The following is a 20518-nucleotide window of genomic DNA, read 5'->3' as shown; positions in this document are numbered from 1 at the left end:
TGATCTAAAGGCCCTGCTCTTTCCTTGATTAGGGCCTTTTTTTCAGTGTTGGTCCAGGGCTTGTTATTAGAGAAGCACCACACCTTCATGAGGGGCACAGTATTGTCCACACTGAAGGTAATGTAATTCTTGACGCAGTCTGTAATACTTTCGATGTCCTCCCCATGAGGAGCACAATGTGGAGCTGAAAGAGTCCCTGAGAGCTTCTTCAGTCTTTTCTGACCATCTCCTCATGTCCATGCCACAGCTGGTTCTAAGTGTTTATACACAGGCTGGCGGTGAACCAGGTTATGACCTCGGCCCCCCAGGGGATGGAGGGGTGATAAGTTCTAACCCCATATTCTACGAGTATAGGCAAAGCCCTTTAAAGCTATTGCTACTGGGTTTATCCCACCTAAAACTTTAATCCACGCCTACCTGCTGAATGAGCCTCACCCTGGCCTGTATAAATTGCGCTGCTGAAAAACAGAATCTGTACTGAGTCAGGCACAATAATTTTGATCTTTTCCTGTCTTAAAAATCTAAATAAATGATCTGGATACTTTCCGCAGAATATTTGGAAAATCTTACACCTCCAACACAATTCAAAGAGGTTTTAACAGGAGCTACAAAAGACAAAAAGACCAAACCCCATCAGGTAACTGGCAGCTGTTCAGAAACTTGATGGAGAGTAATAAGGGAGCACCCCAGTGAGGCTGTGGATAAATAATTCAACAACCTTCCTGTTGTTATCAGCACCGATATTGTTTCCGCTGACCTACTTGTCAGCGAGTATCAGTCTGCATGTTTTCTTGTTTAACATTCGCCTGGTTCCTCCAGCAGAGCAAAGCTCTGCAGCGTCTCCTTTTACATTAAACCAAGTTCAGGCCAACAACAGTTTGCTGTTGCAGTTCAGCTTTTATAAACAGACAAAATGTTTCAGTTTCAAATAAGACGAGGTTTATTAAAATGTCTTTAAAAGTATATATACACATATAAATATAAAACAGTTATAATGTATGCACAGCTCATCTTGTAAATCCGGTGTAAGACATTTCACAATATAAAAACACGAACATGGAACATAAAACACGTTTCAAACATAGAAACAGAACTTGAATATCTAGGACTTTATGCTGAGAGCTAGCAGCCGTTTTATGTCATTCAGATATTTCCATGTGGATGGAGTTAAAAATATTTATTCAATGGCTTTTGTTGTTTTGCTTTCAAAAACAAAAAGTAAACTTGTATCCTTTTTAAAACAAGATTTTATTTGAAACAAGCCAACCTTAATATTAAAAGTGAGGAGTGTAAGAAGTTTCCTGAGTTTTCCTGTGTTCAGTTTGCATTTCAACTTGTTAACAGGGTAGTGATTTTATTAAACCTAATCAAAGTTAACAAAAGAAAGGCAGATTTGCTCAAACTGGGGTGACATTTTAATGTAACCCAGTTGACCTCTAGATTATATATAAACATTTACTTTGCTACAAACTGTTCACTATACAACAGCAGTTTCGGTAAAGATGCTTCTTTACTTTCTTCTTGTGACTTAAAGGGGAGGATCAATGCACATATCACAGCTACGTGGTGAAAGTAAAGCTAAAATCAGTGGCAGAGATTAGCTTTGCACAGTGATGCAAAACAGAATGAAACACTGAGGGAACTTGACCAGTCAATAATTAACAAGTTTTATCTGCTTTATCCAGATCAAAACTTCCCTTAATTTGCCTCGGTGCAGGTTCAGAATGTGTGATAAGGTGATTTGGAGCCCTAAATGTGCCGTGGAGGCTCTTTCCACCTATTTTATCGATAAGACGAGTAAAATAAAACAGCTGCTGCCTGGGTTTTTATTCTTTAAGTTTTATGTTACAGGTATATTATCTTAATGATGTACAGCACTGATCAAAACTTTGTATTAACTCATCATGAGCATGGATCCCAGATTAATTTGGGGTTTTGTTTGTGCCATCTTGTTTCTCCGGGGGTGGAATGATAAATAAGATACAGCGAATTGGGTGAAAATAGTTTGAATTTAATGTGGATTTTCTCTAATCCACATAAGGTCATAATTATACAATATAGGCTCAAATGTACAGATTGCAGAAAAAGGACATGCTCTGGTAGCAATCAGCAAGCTTCTGGCATAGTCCTGGCTGCATATTTGACTTTTAATTGGTTGGTTTTCTAGAACGGACACAGCCCTGAAGCACAGATCTTAGGTTTTCATTAAGCTTGATTCAGGGCCATTCCAGGAGTTTCACGTTAGCCTGTTTTATACATCCTAAAACCAGGTTTGATGTGTGTTAGCGATCATTGTCCTGGTGAAACACTCAACTGTGTCCAAGGTTCAACTTTCTAGTTGTTGATTTGAGGGGAACAATTTGGATGTAGTTCTTCCTCATTATTCTACTAACTTTATGCAACCCACCAGTACTACTGGCTGCAAAACAGCCCCTCAGCATTACACTACCACCACCCTGCTGCACCGTTGGTACAGGGTTTCTTTTAAAAGAGTCATGTCAACTCTCCCAAGCATAATTTTTATCATTGTGACCAAACAGCTGAGACAGTTTCTCCAGAACATCTGGCTTGTCCATGCAGGCAGCTGTACATGTTGGAGCAGGGGGTCTTTCTTGTTTGGCACCTTTTCAGATGGTGTAGATATAAAACCTTGCGGACCTGTTAATAATTGGTTTGAGGCTTGGTGATTTCTGGGTTCCTTTCTCAACAACCAAACTCATTTCCATTCATCTGAAGGAGACAGTTTAAGTCGGATGAGTGACACTTGGAGCTAATTGGGTAATCCAACAGGACGACGACCCCAAACACATCATAAGACTGGTTTTGGAAATGGTACAGCAGGCTGACAAGGTTTCCCACACCTTGAATCGATAAAAAAAAAGGAATGGACTATGCTTATGAACTGGGTCTCTTCAAGGAATCCAACCTGTTTAAATCAACTCGTCTAATTCTCCTTTGGGACATTTATGCAATATTATTGGGGAATGCATGTATTATTTTGATCCGGCGTGAATAAGAAAATCTGCAATAAGATCAACGTTCTGCAACAAATAATTTTTTTAACAATCTGTTTGTTGTTTAATCAATTAACCCTGTAAAAAGACAAAATATTGCATATTTTGCATATATTCATGGAGATGATGGGTTTCTATACTTTGACCAAACCCTGTAAATTACTCACTAGAAGAAAGCAAAGAAGTATTTCCAAAACATCCAAACGATATTTCCATCCACAAAACCACTAATGAAAAATGTTCTAAATGTTTTAGAACATGTAAACATAAAACACTGAGTTAAAGGCACAATCCAGTCCAAATTAAGCTACTTGGACCATCACCTCTGAGGCTCTAACTTCACCTCACACCTGCCCTCCCTTCATCATTTCTGCTGGTAGAACGGACTGTCGAACCCGCTGTCCTGCTGCCGCTGCCTCAGCTCAGAGAACAGAAGCCTGGAACAAACTTCACGTTTGCTTTCACACTCAGAGCCGGGGATCGGCTCTCTGACTAGACTTTTCTTTGCTTGAGTGTTGCTTTCAGTCGGAAGTGTCTGCTGGGGGATTTCCTTATACACCGTTAGGTCTGAAGCGTCTGGAGTGAAGCCGCCAAACGCTCTTATTTCAGTATCAGAAGCAGTGTTCATAGGAAAAGGCCTCGCTGGTTCAACTTTCCTCCCTGGGTACAACAGTATGGATCTGTGTGGACCAGTGTCTGAGTCGTTGCTAGTCCCGCTCCAGTCCCTCTGGTTCTCATCTCTGACCGGAGCCTCCTGGATGGGAGAAGGTCGGCTCTGTCTCGCTGACTCCAGGCGGCCATCTGCTTTGCCTCCTTGCAGAAACCACTCAGTGCTTTTACCCCTCACTGAGAAACTGACAAAATCCCTGTGGGATTGGAAAGATGTCTGCTGAGAACATTTGTAAGAAGGGGGGCTTGTGTTAAAGGTTTTGGGCTTTGTGCCTGCATCGCCTGAGCCCTCCTGATGTCCAGGAGTGTCCTGGGGGCCTAAAAGTTTGGTCCTAACTGCTGCGGTTGATTGTGGCCCTGAATCAGCAGAAGCCTTTTCCCTCTGGGGTCGCTGCTCTGGTCTGAAATCAGGAAGTTCAGTTAGCGCCGTCAGGTTGCTACTGAAACCTGCACTTCTATTTGGCACACACCCAATGGCGCTAGAAGATCCACCCGCTGAACCACCTGTCGATCCAAAACACAGAAGCAGACCTCGCTGACATTTTTGGGGAAAATAAAATCAAATAAGTTTTTAAGCTGTTTTATAAAATAGGACTCACTTGGTAAAGAGTAATTCTTTCCCGGTTTACTTTTGACCGGCGTCTCCAGCACCTTAGCCATGGCTGCCAGCTTGCTCGCGGCATTCATTATTTTCTTTTCAGCACTGCGGAAGACAGGAAGATCAACTCAATTAGCCTGCGGAGCAATATTGCAGCAAGTGAACAACTTTGGGACAATTAAAGCCTCTTGCCCTGTTGTTTCCCCCCCATCCTCCAGTAACTCCTGCAGACAGGTCAGATAGTAGCGCCGCATCTTCCGGGCAGTGTCCTGCCTCTCCCTCTGCACCTCGATGCGGATCATCTCCGCTGCACGCTCCCGACTTTCCTGAAGGTAACGCAGCATGTCTCCTTGCAGAAAGACACAATCGGACTTGTTTTATCTACATGTTGCGGACTGCTGAAGATCGGCTTCGAATAACGTCTTTAAATACTCTACTGTGTGCATAAATTCTGTCACACTCTCAACACCAACCTCTGATCTTTTCCACAGTGATCAGGTATTGCTGCTTCATCTCCTCGAGGCCTTGCTGAAGATTTTGTTGGTGATCAGAACTTCTATGAGAAAACACATTTATACAAATGAATTAATTTCTCATGCTAAGTTTCTGGCCCAACCATTAAGTTTTGAGTTATTTTGAGTTTGCTTGTTATTATTGCATCCCCACAGCCTGATGAAGCCATGTTTCAGGAAGGTTTGATGAAGGTGTGTTCAAGGTGATGTGCAATGTTAGTTTTGCTGCTACTCACAGTACTTTGCTCAACTTTAAGCTCATCTCAACAGAGACCTTCTTCCACATGTTTTCACACCTGAGTGGTGGATCTATGCAGTTACTCCAGAATTACCACAGGCCTGTTGGCTGCATCTCTGATGAATGTCAGTTTAAGTAGACTTGCAAGGTTTGCAGTTGTGGCACAAGCTTTAAACTTCTCTGCCACCTAAACCCAGACCTTTCTGCTGTGACCCTTGGTTTTCATGATGCTGTTTGTTCAAGAATGTTCTCTAACGAACCTCTGAGGCCTTCACAGAGCAGCTGGAGTTTTACTTTGTACTAAACATGATCACTTTTGGAAGGCAAAGCAACTGCTTGAACTTTGTAGTAAAAAGTTCTGCAGATTGTTCATATTGTAAAAGCTGCTGATACAATCAAAGCAGACTTGTGAATCTGAAGAGGGAGGTGCTTGTTGAGTATTTCTTATGCCAGATAATACAGAACATTTAACATCTTTGGTACGGGCAAAACATTTAACTGGTCTCTAACAAAATAATATATATATTACATATAATGGATGGAGATAACAAACCCTGAGGATTCTTTAGATCTCTTCACTTCCTCTAACTGCTGCAGATGTTCCTCTTTTAGTTTCTGTATTCTGCCTTCATGCTCATCTACATTTCAGAGAAAAGTAAACACAGATGCAGAGTCAGTGCTTTGTGCTATTTTGAGAAATGCTTAAATCCAACGTATAAACCTACCTTTAAGGCGCTGCATGGCAGTTTTGTGTTCACGGATGCGGTGCTGGAGTTGATGGCAAGCTTTCTCTAAATGTCTCTGGAGTTCCTGATTCTTCTTCTGTAGCTTACCTAAGCTCTCAGAGCATTCCTTCCTGCAACGAGACTGCTCCTTCCTCTGAGACGAAGAGCCTGGAAATAATGGGCAATCGTGATAGCAATTAAAAAGAGTCCAGAAGCCCCCCCCCCACAATATTTTAGGCCATGGTTTAGTGCACACCTTGCATTTTGTTGATTTCTCTTATATGTTTCTCTTGTGTTTCTTTGAGGATGCGGCTCAGCCTTTCTTCGCTAATCTGTAAAAGTAAAAAATAAAAGGTTTTTTTAATTTTGTGAAGACAAAAGGCTAGAAAAAAAATACCAAACTAACATCTAACCAGAAACCCACACCTATCACAACTGGGCAAAATCTCACAGTTTTTCTCTGCATAGCAGGTTAACATAAACATACTTTCTTCCATTCTTTCTTGGCCTCGGATACGGCTCTGGTCACCATGTCTCTGCACGAGGTTTCTATGGTGTTTGTGATGGTAGCTTCCAATGGCGACCCGCTGATGCTCCTGCTATCTTCAGTCTCCTGATGGTCTGTTTCACAAGGCCTTATAAGTTGTGTAGCGACCTTGGCAACTGCAGTGTGAAGCTCTGCTAAGAATTTTTCCTTCATCTGCTGTCTTTGGGCCAGCTCCTTCTCTGCATACCGGCATCTCCACTCCTCTTCTCGTGTCCTCATAGCCTGCTGAAGCTTGGCCTCCATCTCCAGCAGCAGCTCCTTCCTCTGGAGGTTAGCATCTTCTCTAACTTCCTGCACAGCCTGCTCTAGGTTTTTGCACTGCTCTTGCAGCTTGGTTTGGCATGCTTGCTCGTTTCGGGTCTGGATGATAGAGATCTCCTGCTGTTTGTCTCTGTACCACGCTGCTCGGGCTGCAGCCAGCTCAACTTTCAGTAGGGCAGCTTGCTCTCTGGTGGCTTGCTCCAGCTGGCTCTTGAGGGCTGCCAGTGCCTCCTGAAGCTCCACCACTTTCTGCTGCTCCACTTGGTTCTTGTGCCACTCCTCCTCTGCTTTCCGCAGGGCCTGGGATATCTGAAACATTGAAGAAACTATTCAAAGTAAGGAAATAATTAATGGCAGTGACAGTAATTATAAAAACAACAAGAAATTGTCACACTTTTTGGTTTGTAACTTCTTCTTGAAGCTCTTCCCATTTCTCCTTTTCCCTTTGGAGAAATGCTTGGTATTCTGGTAATGAAGACAAGTCCTCAATCCAACGGCTGTAGGCTCGGGTTACAGCTCCTTCAACCTGAAACATATATTTGTGACATCTACCACTAAGCTTGAACCTTTTAATAAAAGCTAAATTAGTTAACATTAATGTACAGAACCAGTCTACTATTTAATCCCAGCTGGTGTAAATTAAAGCTTGTTTTCTATGTGCTACCATATAAGCCCAACGGACCTGCTTGGCCATGTCGTTCAGGTGTTTCTCTTCTAACTCTCTCTGGACTTGTTTCCTGGCTTCCTCCACAGCTTTGTGTTGCACTTTCTCCGCTTCCAGTTGCAGCTGATGTTTCTGGGCAGCGAGCCTGGAGTCCAGCTCCTCAGCATAAACTGTCCGACCTCTGGCCTCTAGCTCATCTGTCTGGCAGGTCACCTCAGCAGTGTCTGGGTTTCTCTCTTTCTCAGCCTCCTCCAGCTTCTGAACCCAGGTTTTCTCTCTCTTCACCCCGACCGAAAACAAAATGTATATCATTAGATCAGGATTAGTTAATATAAAGGAGCTGGGCAGCATTCATTTAGGAAGTCAGACCTTTTGAAGTTCTTTCTTCCATTTGGCTTCAGTAGAAGCTACATGAGAGCTCACTTCCTGCTGGATTTCAGCCTCTTTCTCTTTGGACCAGTCTTCTTTAAGGTGCATCATCGAGGCCTGATGCTTGGCCTCAAGTTCACCTCTCAGCCTTTCCACGGCTATACTGCTCTCTTCGTGGTCTCTCTTCTCCACAGTTTCCTCCAGGGAACACTTCTCCTTGCACATAGCGATGTAACATTGCTGCACAGCCAACATCTTATCGCTGACTTCTGACAGCTGGTTTCTGTGAAGGAAGTAAAAAGCGGCACGTGAATGATGTGTAAATGAGAACAGCTTTCAGTATTAGGACCAGAGACTTACTGCAGCTGCTGGATCTGCTGTTGGTGCTGTGCAGTCAGCCGCTCCACCTCAGCATTGTGTTCTAGCATGAGTTCAGTTCTGACCCGGTTCACCACATCATCTCTATACTGCTGATTAATCCGCTCAGTCCTGAAGAAAATAATGAAAATGATCTATCATAAACAGACAGAATTTAAGCAAAGAAAACACAACCTTGTCCTGAGTTGTACCTCTCAGCCGCTTCTTGCTTTTCTTGGTCCAGCTCTTGGATCATTTCCCTCATTTTGGTGCACAGCTCAGAGTTGGCAACCTTTAGCTTTTCCTCGCTCTGTTTTAGCTCCTTATGCTTCTTTTCAAGCAGCTACAGGTTCACAAGAAAACAGTCTCAACAATTTGTCTTAAATAAAAACCAAATAAGTTAAAGAAAACAGACTACACTCAACCTCCACTTGTTCCAGCAAGTGTTGTTTCTCTTCTTGTATTCTCATCAACTCTTTCTGAGAGTCTTCAGTCATCTCCAGGTGTTTCATGGGGCTGGTCTCTCTGGCCTGCGGAAGCACAGTAAAACTTATTTTTTTCAGAGCAAGACTTGCTTCAGTTAATATGTGCAGTGCATACAATGATTTTGTTGGGTTCTTATGGGAAAGACCAACAGAAATACAGGTCCTTATCAAAATATTAGCATATTGTGATAAAGTTCATTATTTTCTATAATGTCATGATGAAAATTTAACATTCATATATTTTAGATTCATTGCACATTAACTGAAATATTTCAGGTCTTTTATTGTCTTAATACGGATGATTTTGGCATACAGCTCATGAAAACCCAAAATTCCTATCTCACAAAATTAGCATATTTCATCCGACCAATAAAAGAAAAGTGTTTTTAATACAAAAAACGTCAACCTTCAAATAATCATGTACAGTTATGCACTCAATACTTGGTCGGGAATCCTTTGGCAGAAATGACTGCTTCAATGCGGCGTGGCATGGAGGCAATCAGCCTGTGGCACTGCTGAGGTCTTATGGAGGCCCAGGATGCTTCGATAGCGGCCTTTAGCTCATCCAGAGTGTTGGGTCTTGAGTCTCTCAACGTTCTCTTCACAATATCCCACAGATTCTCTATGGGGTTCAGGTCAGGAGAGTTGGCAGGCCAATTGAGCACAGTGATACCATGGTCAGTAAACCATTTACCAGTGGTTTTGGCACTGTGAGCAGGTGCCAGGTCGTGCTGAAAAATGAAGTCTTCATCTCCATAAAGCTTTTCAGCAGATGGAAGCATGAAGTGCTCCAAAATCTCCTGATAGCTAGCTGCATTGACCCTGCCCTTGATAAAACACAGTGGACCAACACCAGCAGCTGACACGGCACCCCGGACCATCACTGACTGTGGGTACTTGACACTGGACTTCTGGCATTTTGGCATTTCCTTCTCCCCAGTCTTCCTCCAGACTCTGGCACCTTGATTTCTGAATGACATGCAGAATTTGCTTTCATCCGAAAAAAGTACTTTGGACCACTGAGCAACAGTCTAGTGCTGCTTCTCTGTAGCCCAGGTCAGGCGCTTCTGCCGCTGTTTCTGGTTCAAAAGTGGCTTGACCTGGGGAATGCGGCACCTGTAGCCCATTTCCTGCACACGCCTGTGCACGGTGGCTCTGGATGTTTCTACTCCAGACTCAGTCCACTGCTTCCGCAGGTCCCCCAAGGTCTGGAATCGGCCCTTCTCCACAATCTTCCTCAGGGTCCGGTCACCTCTTCTTGTTGTGCAGCGTTTTCTGCCACACTTTTTTCTTCCCACAGACTTCCCACTGAGGTTCTTTGATACAGCACTCTGGGAACAGCCTATTCGTTCAGAAATTTCTTTCTGTGTCTTACCCTCTTGCTTGAGGGTGTCAATAGTGGCCTTCTGGACAGCAGTCAGGTCGGCAGTCTTACCCATGATTGGGGTTTTGAGTGATGAACCAGGCTGGGAGTTTTAAAGGCCTCAGGAATCTTTTGCAGGTGTTTAGAGTTAACTCGTTGATTCAGATGATTAGGTTCATAGCTCGTTTAGAGACCCTTTTAATGATATGCTAATTTTGTGAGATAGGAATTTGGGGTTTTCATGAGCTGTATGCCAAAATCATCCATATTAAGACAATAAAAGACCTGAAATATTTCAGTTAATGTGCAATGAATCTAAAATATATGAATGTTAAATTTTCATCATGACATTATGGAAAATAATGAACTTTATCACAATATGCTAATATTTTGAGAAGGACCTGTAGGTGCATAATTTTAAAGTGAAAGAAAAAAAATCGATACTTGATTTTCAAATGTTTCTACAAATGAAAATCTGAAGAGTGAAGCGTGCCTTTGTATTCAGCCCTGGGTACTCTATGTACGATGGGACACCAACACTGCACACCAAATGAGCCTTCTCTACCATGAACTATGGTGGTGGCAGCATCATGCAGTGGGACTGCTCTTCTTAAGCAGGGATGAGGAAACGGGTCATAGTTGATGGGAAGGGGGATAGAGATAAATACAAGTCAATCCTGGATGGAAAATCTGCTAGAGGCTACAAAAGACTTAAGGTTTGGGTACAGATTCACCTTCCAGGAGGACAAACACCCTAAACTTACACCTAAAACAACAATGCAATGATTTAGATCAAAGCATATTCATGACCCAGAATGGCCCAGTCAAAGTCCACGCCCAATCTAACTGTCAATCTAACTAAAAGACGGTACTTGCAGTGAACAGTGGTTTAAAAAAGTTACTGATTTAGGGGGACTGAATGTAAATGCATGCCACACACAGATTTCTGCATCGCTTCCATTCCATTTGAAAATGATTAAAGACTCTGTGTTGGTCTATTACATAAAATCTAATGGATATACATTGAGGTCATAATGTCATAAACTGTGGAAAACAGGGGTAGGAATTCTTTTGCGAGGCACTATATGATTCTCTCTACAGGATCACAAACTGGTTAATCTAAGTTCATCTTCAAAGCTGTCCATCAGGGGGAGGAGCCCTTACTGAGGAGTTGAGTTTTGCTTCTTCCAACTCGGCCTGCAGCTCGCTGACTCGAGCCTGCGAGTGTTGGAGCTCCTCCTGCAGCTGACTGATCTTCAGCCTCTTCCCCTTTAAACATCCCAGGCAGCGCTGCATTTCCACACGCAGGAGCCTGAGAGCTTCGTCCTTGGGCAGTTTGGAGTCTGACAGGTGATTCAGAGCAGTTCTGACGAAACAAAAAGAAAAACTGTCATGAATACCAGTGGAAGCTGTGATGTTAGTGTCTGTTGTTAAATCAGACTTAAAGGCGTAGTAAAATCACAACAATCACAGTGTACCTGTGAAGTGTGCCATTTTTTCTTTCGGGTTTCTTCAGTCCCAGATCCATGCAGGATTCAGACAGATGGTTCTCCCAGTCCTTACTTAGGTCAATCGCTATAACGCCATGTTTTAGTGCAGATTCATACAGAGTTATCTGCTCTTTCAGCTCAGCCATATCTTCCTTTAAGATAAAAAAAATGGTTTGAGTTGACAAGTTTAAACAGTCTTTTTCTTCAGGAACCTAAAAATGATTTTGTGGTATGGGAGAAAAACCGGAAAGCAAACCTGTAAAACCTTGTTCATGTTTTCACTCAACGCCTTGGCGGACTGGGCTTGTTGTAGTTTGATCTTCATTTGACTCATTTCTTGTACTGAATCTGAAGAAAAATAAACGAAACCTCAACAACTAACAAGAATATGCAATTGAACGTATTAAGGTCTGCAAAACCTAGGATTTTTAACATGCAAATATATAAAATTCTGTGAAAAAGTAGTTGTTCCCTGAAAGATTTTATTTTGCTTATGTGGTAACTTAAAAGCCATCAGGCCAGCAAACTAATTTTAATATCACAGAAAGATAACCCAAATAAATCCAAAAAGAAATCCTGAAGAGGCAAAGCAGCTTCAGATGATCACTGACTACCACCATGTTTAACTTTTCCAACATGATGTGTTAGTTTTACAGCAGATGTAACGAAACGCATGCCTTTCAAAAATTTACGCTCTTGTCTCATCAGTACTGAGAATATCTGGGAATTCTGGGTAAACGGACCATTGACATCATTTTGGCCTGCAGTGTTATAGATGTTGCAATTGGTTCTCTTGTGACCTCCTGAATGAGTTGTTGATGCCCTGTTGAAGTAATTTTGGTCGTTTGGCCACTCATGTAAAGGTTCACCCATGTTCCCGTTTTCTCCCAAAGTTTAAGAAATGGTTTTGTAACCCAGACTGTATGACAGTGACCTTTTTTCTCATTTGTTTCTGAATTTCTTCAGACCAAGGCACAGTGTGTTGCTCTAAGAGATCTTTGGCCTACTTCTTGTTGTCAGACACTAAATCAAAGCAAATTCCCTACTCAACAATGAGGGTGGGATGATCACTTTTCCCACAAAGAACCCGTTTGGGTAGCTTTTTACCCTTAAATAAAATCATCATTTGGAAACTGCGTTTTGTATTTATTCAGGTTAGCTCTGTGTGATATTAAACAGCTGTGATGATCTAAGACATTTTCTGTAAGTGTGATAAAACGCAAAACAAAAGCAATCTGTAAGGGTGCAAAAACTATTCACAGCACTGTAGCCATTACAAATCTGGACGCTTCACTGACTGGTTTGCAGCAGCTTGGCGCATTGTTGCTGACTCTCCTCCAGGCGCTGGGTGAGAGAATTGACGATTCTGGCTCGCTCCAGTTGCTCTTCTTCTCGCTGACGTTCCAGCTCCTTTACTTGCTGCTGTAACTTCTGAGCAACATTAATCTAGATGCAGGAAAACAAACAAGGTCTGTGGATGACTAAAGTGTACCATCTGATTTCAAAACGATACGTTTCGCACAACTTGTTGATGAATGCATTACTGTCAATATCAACAAAAAAACACTCACCTGGTCATTCAGGGCCTGTGAGGTGGAGTCGAGTTTCTGCTGCAAGGCCAAAAGCGCCGCCTCGTGCTGCTCCTTTATGATGGCGAGGTCTCTGTCGTGCTGCTGCCGTGCTCTGGACAGAGTGTCAGAGCGACAAAGCTCCAACATCTGCTGCTTCATGCTGTCCACTGCAGCATCAGCAACATTCAGCTTCATCGTGTTCTGCAACATGAAATGTAACGGCTTTACACACAAGAAGCTTTTTGTTCTTTGAATGATTTAAATAACAAACAGAATATTTGAAAAAGCAATGGAAGGAAAAATATTTATTGAAATATATTCATGTAATTTACGTCTGTTAGGGTGTTGCTTTTAACTGCAGTTCATAAATGCTTCATAAAGTAACTTTAAACAATGAAATCTAAGAAATGAGCATGGTTTATTGCCTGTTAATAACAGCTTAGCAAATAAATAAAGTGTTGAAGAGTAAAGAAGATGGAAGCGAAATGTGTCAGTAAAGCATTCACCTCCTGGTCTTTCTCTCTGAGGATCTGTACCTGCTGCTCCAGAGCCTTTAGCTTGTTTTGCATTTGAACCTCTCCTCTCTTTGCTTCTTCAATCAATCGACTTGACTCCTTGAAACTTACCGCAAGGCCGTCTTTTTCATCTGGTGATCATTTGTTAAAATTAGTGATGCCAGACTCTTATTGCCAGCACAGTCATATGCAGAATATGTGAGAAGGCAGGACATGGGGAAAGTGTTCCTTTCAAGGCAGAACTAAACAGTGAAAAACCAAATAAATCTGAGGAATCTTCTGATAGACTAGAATTATTTTTATAAACCAAACACTGGGTGAGATTATTTGTTTCATAGAGGTAAGGTTCTCCATACTGTGAAGATAAACATTGTGAAACAAACCTTTGACGATTGCAAACTGATGCTCGATGTATCTCATATTACGGCGGGAATCCTCCAATTTCCGCTCCAAGTCGTCTATTTGCCTCTGTTGAGCTTTATTTAAAACCTGCAGCTGGGCAACTTGTTCCCTATCAGCAGTTTCTGAAACAACCAAGTTATTTAAGATTTATTTACAGTGCTAGTAAAGGCATTGTTTATTAAATAGTCCAAGCTTTTAAAATGAAGTGTAAGTTCTGCAATCAAACATTAGTGCTCCTGTTATATAAAGGTAAATTAGCCCATTCCTCTGAACATCCTAAGAGTGGTTGTGAAAAAAATCACTGAGTCTGTCAAGTAAAGCTTCCTCTAATTAATCTGAATCATTTTAATCCAAACCCCACATGGACACGTTAACATAATATTACAAGGCAATTTGATTTGAAGTTCACTGTATGACTCTAATGTGCTATTTGGCTGCTCAATTATCACATCGGCCTATTAGTTGGTCAGGCTTCACACTTCTCAGCAATTCACCTTCTTGTTACCAATACCAACAATAAAACTGTTTTAAAGAACAAACTTCAACTTATAACCAGGGATGCAAGTGATCGATTAATGAGTTGATCCACAGCTGATTGATCCAATCGATCGACTGACGATTAATTGATAAATGGCCATTTACTTAAAAACCTGAGTTTTCTCTTGTATCATGAGAGTATTTTCCTTAATGTGAAAGGCTAAATTTTATACAATGAGCTGAATTTAAAGGAGAAGCACTTTATAGTATTTCACAATTTCTTGTTCCAGCTGTTTTCTCACACATTATTAAATTTAGACATATTTATAAAATATAACAAAACAGGAACCTATTAGGTTACTGAATAGAAAAAAAGATGAATAAAATAAAATATTTAAAAGACTTGGCATCTCCCATGAACAGAGAGACGTATAACTATCATTTTAAGACAGGGTAAGCTGGCATTATCAGTTAATTGAATCAAACAAATTTTAATCTATTAAACCATTATTCAACAATTAATCGTAAGTCTCTTATTTGTTTAGATCTCTACTTATTACATTACAAAAGGCAATCAAAACCAAGAGTCCTTGGTTTTGGTCAATCCAGCATCAAAACAAAGATTACTGAAACTCACGCTGCGTCGAATCCAAAAATTCCCTCTGCAGCTGATCGAATTGATCTTTTTGCTGAATGGAATCCGGGTGTAACATTTTTGGCAGGTGGGCAGTGAGCTGAGGGTTATAATTATTAACCTTGAAATGATGACCACCATGGTCACCTTGTCCTGATGTTAATTTCTGGAGATCAAAAGGAAGAAAAACAGTAAGTTTGAGGTGAAAATGTTACTGTTTTTCACAGCGTGTAAGTCGTTAAATTTGGGTAAGTCTAAGCTGCTATGAATGTTTGCTAGACAAGTGTTAAGAAAGACAGATCGAAGCCTCTGTCATAAACGGTAAGATATACGTCGCACCAGCAGCACATATAAATGTCCGGATAGTTTTATAAATCTCCACACAGCTCTATAGAGAGGCCAGCATTTGTAGCCCACACATAACAAGAAGAGGAGAATCACTGAAACTCGTTCTCACTGTTGTTTTTGTTACTCCTAAAACATCTAGAACACAATATCATATTAAGATTTCAAAAATTGCCAGTATTTAAGCTAATGAAAGTCCTACTGCGCAGGAAGGTAGATATTACAAACACAATCAATGTTTTAGGAATCTAGACTTACAAAAAGCATCAAGAGCTCTCCTAAAATGGTTGCAGCGTTGAAAATGGATCACTTACTTGGAAATGGGTTCTGGTGCTGTGGTCACCACGGCATTGCTGGTTCCTGTAGCCTCCGTCTCCATTATAATCCACATTGTTTTTGGTGCTCTCAGGGAACAACCTGGGCTCGCACTCTGCAGAAAAATCCCTGGTCTCTGCATATTCACCCGAGTCCATGTTTGTGCATGAATGATTTTCCTGAGCTAGGTGACGATCCTGGTTCCAGCTGCGAGGCAGTAATGCATTATGAGGGTGACTCAGATGTTCGTTAGCGCACGCAGGACCATCCTCGTAGGCATACTCATCATGCGAACCATGATCATGGTCGACTTCATAAGCCTTCAGAGAAACAGTAACAGCATTATGGATGCATTTTGTATTTACTTTGAATCTTGGACAGTATTAATCTAATAGTAAGACAACCTGTGTGTGAGAAGTGGGCTGTGTATGATCAGACCAATCCTGGTTCCACTTAGACTGTGGGCTGAGAGAAGGCAAAAAAATCACATCACCGTACTTGGCTGCAGCTTTTCTGTGTTGTTAGCCACACCTCAAGACCTCCAAATCAGATGTGTTACCTGTTGCTGGTGTTTTTATTGCTGTAGGTAGAGCACTCCAGCTCAGGGGAGGAGGAGTCTCTGCTATCTTCCAGCATGTCATCTGGTAGGTCTGTGAGCAGTTTGTGCAACTGCAGAGACATGACACATGGAAATTAGTCAGCAAGGTTGCTCAGCAACCTAAGTCATAAAGTAACACTGTGTAAGGAAATAACACAGAGAGCCAATCAATAACAACTTGAGAAGCAGCAAAAAGGAGAGTTTTCTCATAAGTGACAGAAAATCACTATTATCAAACAGTCACGGTACACATAGACTTTCCTATAAGCTTTATGAAGATTCTGGGGTTAAACTAAAAGATATTTGTTTTGGAATGAGTATCGTTCAACAAACACTAACCAGCGCTTCTCAAATGCCTACATTTTTACATGAATCAATAACACGCTTTGTAGAATAAAGCTACATTTGAAATTGCCAAATATGATGCCTTACTTATACATTTTTGTGGAATAAAACAAAAAGTCAGAAAAGATTAAACAGGCTTTCTTATCAACCTGTCATGTGCGATGATACATGCAGGCCCTGCTGGACTTACTTCCCACAAGGACTGTTGAATATTCCTCAAATCTTCGACTGTGTCCACGACCGACGGACCCATATCACCACAATTACAACAAAAAAACCTCTGGTTCTATCCATAAAGCTGCAGAATAACCACTAAAATATCCCAGTCTGTCTGCAGAGATGACCTCCTATGTGAAACATTCAAAGTGTGAATGGCATGTTGTCGACTCCCTGTGACATTGCTGCGTTTCGCTCCCAAAGCCCTCCATTGTTTAGAAAAAAAACATATAGCAGGGTTAACTGGGGCAGAAACATTCCAGCTACTGGCAGCAGACATGTTCCACTTGACCAGTTTGTATGTAATAAGTAGGTTACTACGAAGTAAAAAAAAAAAATCAATTCAGTTCATTTTGCATCTCTCTGGTAAGCATCTCGGCAACATTCCTTCCTTCTTCACTGAAGCTCAAACGGGGTCAAGAGTGGAAGCAAGTCTACCCTGAGAGAGGAGAAAGTAGGGAGGCCACAGGGCGGGGCTAGTTTCAGCAGTACACACCTGGAAGGAGGCCTTTCCGTTGAGCCAATAACAGCTCAGACACATGGCGCAACAGATTGTGGGTGTGAAAAGCACAAAGTGGGGGTGGACCTGTGAGAGGGTGGCTGTGATTTATGAAAGTCAAACAATGGCCACTTTAATGCTTCTAGAAACAACACTGTTCAAACAGCAAATAAGAACCTGACCGATTCATCACATACAATCAGATTAAAAGCGAGTAAATGTTGTGTATCATGGCTAAATGAGGTGATGTTTATCGTTTTTATACACAATGCATGCAACTGTGACAGCAGTGGAGAGCTCTCTCTGTGACAGTCTGCTGCATCCGAACCAAACAAAGGGTCGCTGTTGTAGATCTTTTTCCCAGCAGCTGTTCAGACTGAATAACCACTGCTGCCAACAAAACAGTTGATCTTTGAACAATGTCATCTTGTTTTTGAATCTTGGTACACTTTTATTTATTTTGCCCAACACTGCTAAAAGTACCGTCAAAAGTGACTCAACAAAGTAGACAATCTGAAAGTCACTACTAACCCGACTTATTCTTCCTTAACACCTCAGCAATGCCACATCAAGATTTCCCCAGTCGCACTGAAGCAGTAATTAATGCAAACGAAGCTCTAACCGCATGTGGAGCAAATTCACTGTTAAGTACAGTTAGATGTGATGTTCTATATATGAATGCCCCTGCCATCTCTCTGCATGTTGAATGCTGTCTATCATGGAGCACTGCAGTTCAAAACAGGGTATAAATCTCTCACTCATCACTGTACTTTATATCCTCGAGTGAACCGGCCATCATTATCAATCCGTAAACTCGTGCATGGGTACATTTTCATCTTTAAAGTTATCCTTGGACTGTTCCCGCCTTATTTATCCTCCTTTATGTAACTCAGGCACAGACTTCGCTCTCAGGATTTTATCCCATTTTCTCCTTCTGTGGTCCGTTAGCACCATCAGAGAATTTAAATTTATTTTAAGAAAAATAGAGAAATCTTCTTCTGAAAGTTGTTCTTGTTTTTAGTTCATATTTTATTTGTTTATTTAATTTGAGTGGAATGTTTTAATTCTTTGTATTATTTCTGTGTTTGTAACTGTTTTTGTTTTTTTCTTGTAAATGATCTCGATAAATAAATGCTAGATAAAATGAAAAAAAAAACAACAAACCAACATGGAAATACTTTATAGTAGGCTGACATTTCTGTTTTAAAAATCACTGAAGAAAATTTACTGTAGTAACTGAACATTTCCATGATCCTCTAATTTATTCCAATGTACTTGAATCCATGTATAGTTAAAACCAGACATTTACATACACTTTATAATCAGATAAAGACAAATCTTTACTGTCTCACATTAAATCAGACTAAACTTTTCTATTTGTTTATTTTCAAGAATGAGAGGTATTTTTATATATGAACATACTCAAGAATTAGAATACGCATTCCAATGAGGCTCGCTTGTCATATTACAAATACTTTTTGAAAATAACAACCTTTAAGCAGGTATCAAATATACTTTTCATTAAGCCCACATTTCTGTATTAAAATGTTCTTCTTATTGGTCAGATTTAATAAAAGCTTGAAAAATCAGTTTGTGTCTAACTGAGTATTTTTACTTAAATGAAATTTTCAAGAGTATTCTAAATAATAATTCAATATTAAATAAACTTTCTTTAAATTCAGAAGTTTACATACGTTTCTTTAGTTTCTGTTGAAATCGACATTTAAACTATAACTAGGTCAAATGTTTTAGGTATCCTTTCACAAGCTTTCACATTAGTTTGCTGGAGTTTTTACAGATTTCTCCTGACAGAACTGCTGGGTCAGGTTTGCAGAATGCTTTATTCACACCTTTTCAGCTGTAGCAATGTTTTTCCATGTCACTAAGATCAGGGTGTTGTACTGGCCCCTCCAAAACATTAACCCTGTTGTTCTTTACCTACTTTAAAACTAGTTTGGCTGTATGCTTGGGATCAGTGTACATCTGAAAGACCGATTTGTGGCCAAGCTTTAACTTCCTGACTGATATTGCTTCACTATATCCAATTCCTTACTTTTCCTTATGTCATATATTTTTGGGAGTGCACCAGTCCCTCCTGCCCAAAACAATGATGCTGCCATCCAAGTACTTCTATGTGGGATATATGCTCTGAGCCTTGCAAGCTTCCTTCAAATATAATCATCATGGCCAAACATCTTAATTTTAGTTTCATCTGACCACAGGAGGTTGACATGCACGTTTTGCACCAAAACATAATGAGAGAAAATAAATGTCTCTCATTATTTTGGCATTATAAAACGGAAAATATTTTGGAAATCCTAACTGAACTAAAACAGGAAAAGTGTAGTGTCTATGCTATATGCTATATATTTAAATACATAGTAAATATATAGATTCAACTGAATAATCATGGCAGAAAACACATATAGCTGAAAGTGAAGCTGTGGCATGCTGTGTTTTGCACCTCTTGCTCTCTTGCGTAGTCTTCCTGGTCGTATTCGTCTTCATCATGCTGAGTCTGAAGAGCAGCGCTGTCAAAATCAATCGACATACTGCCCTGCCTGCTTGGAAAGAAGAGTAAACAGTTTGGTCAACTTGGTACGCTGTTAAGAGCATCCAGGAACTGCAAAATCGTTTTTTTTTGTTGTTTTTTTTTTTTTGTTACTAACAGATATGTACATTTGTGACTTACCAGTTGGAATACCAAAAAAGATTTGGAAGTTTATTTTAGTAGCTCATCTAATCAACGCTGCCTTTGACTGCTGAGTGCTGCCCCTGCTACTGTTTACATCTTAAAGCAGCGAACCAACTCAACTAATGTTTGTTGCATTTTTAAATTACAGAGCATGAAAACGCTTACACACAGAACGTTTCTCGTAAACGCAGATTGTGTTGCCAGTACAGAGTTTAACACCACTTTACGAGCATTTCCCCAGACAGTAAACTCTGTAAAGTCCGAAGCTAACTCTGGTTAGCTAGCTAACTAGCCTGTTGAACATCCTGGCAACGTTGACTCGCCCACTTTGAAAACTCGCGCGCATTAGCAGCGCCAAACCCCCGATGAACAAAGAAAACATACTCAATAACTGTTTACAGCATCAAGAATTAGCAGAAATACTATTATTTGACTAATTTATTCGTCCACCTAGTCGAACAGGCATGTTAGAAATGTTTTAGTTCTCGTTTCTCTCACCGGAACCAGGCTAGGTTAGCAACGTCTCCATAGTAACAGCATTGCTAGAATTATGGGTAGAGTAATTGTTGATATTTGTTACTTGTTAATGCTCTTGGGATTGACACTTTTCTCAC

The 20518-nt window shown here is 40.8% G+C and overlaps 1 protein-coding gene across 2 annotated transcripts; it reads right to left on the bottom strand.

Annotated features, from left to right (window-relative positions):
• Nucleotides 1–916: 916 nt before the first annotated feature.
• On the bottom strand, nt 917–20406 carry cep152 (centrosomal protein 152). 2 transcript variants are annotated; one of them, XM_047354808.1, is made up of 27 exons: nt 19902–20406; nt 19674–19773; nt 16111–16220; nt 15956–16016; nt 15551–15871; nt 14895–15057; nt 13762–13902; nt 13370–13509; nt 12864–13064; nt 12591–12738; nt 11549–11640; nt 11281–11444; nt 10967–11168; nt 8380–8484; nt 8167–8297; nt 7958–8086; nt 7598–7880; nt 7247–7507; nt 6959–7090; nt 6244–6873; nt 6013–6088; nt 5757–5924; nt 5585–5669; nt 4755–4837; nt 4474–4630; nt 4283–4386; nt 917–4187 (listed from the first exon to the last, which is right to left on the bottom strand). In XM_047354808.1, the coding sequence occupies exons 2-27, from the start codon at nt 19758–19760 to the stop codon at nt 3379–3381; spliced, it is 4983 nt and encodes a 1660-aa protein (XP_047210764.1). In that variant the 5' UTR covers nt 19761–19773; nt 19902–20406; the 3' UTR covers nt 917–3378. The 2 variants fall into 2 exon arrangements, with proteins under 2 accessions (XP_047210764.1, XP_047210755.1); XM_047354799.1 differs by lacking the exons at nt 917–4187; nt 4283–4386 and having other exon boundaries at nt 4395–4630; nt 19674–19770.
• Between the last annotated feature and the right edge of the window lie 112 nt (nt 20407–20518).

Source organism: Girardinichthys multiradiatus, chromosome 2 (assembly GCF_021462225.1).
Source record: "Girardinichthys multiradiatus isolate DD_20200921_A chromosome 2, DD_fGirMul_XY1, whole genome shotgun sequence".
In the NCBI taxonomy this organism is placed as follows: domain Eukaryota; kingdom Metazoa; phylum Chordata; class Actinopteri; order Cyprinodontiformes; family Goodeidae; genus Girardinichthys; species Girardinichthys multiradiatus.
Note: the sequence above shows the minus strand (reverse complement) of the source record. Positions and strands in the feature narration are given on the sequence as shown.

Bases quoted from the DNA above. Each gene is read 5' to 3' on its own strand.
- cep152 (XM_047354808.1), bottom strand. From the start codon at position 19,760: ATGTCGATTGATTTTGACAGCGCTGCTCTTCAGACTCAGCATGATGAA. The intron at 11,445-11,548 runs GTTTGCTTTCCG...TTTATCTTAAAG, and splicing joins ACATGAACAAGGTTTTACAG to GAAGATATGGCTGAGCTGAA. The intron at 8,485-10,966 runs GTAAGGGCTCCT...GTGCTTCCGCAG, and splicing joins AAGCAAAACTCAACTCCTCA to GCCAGAGAGACCAGCCCCAT.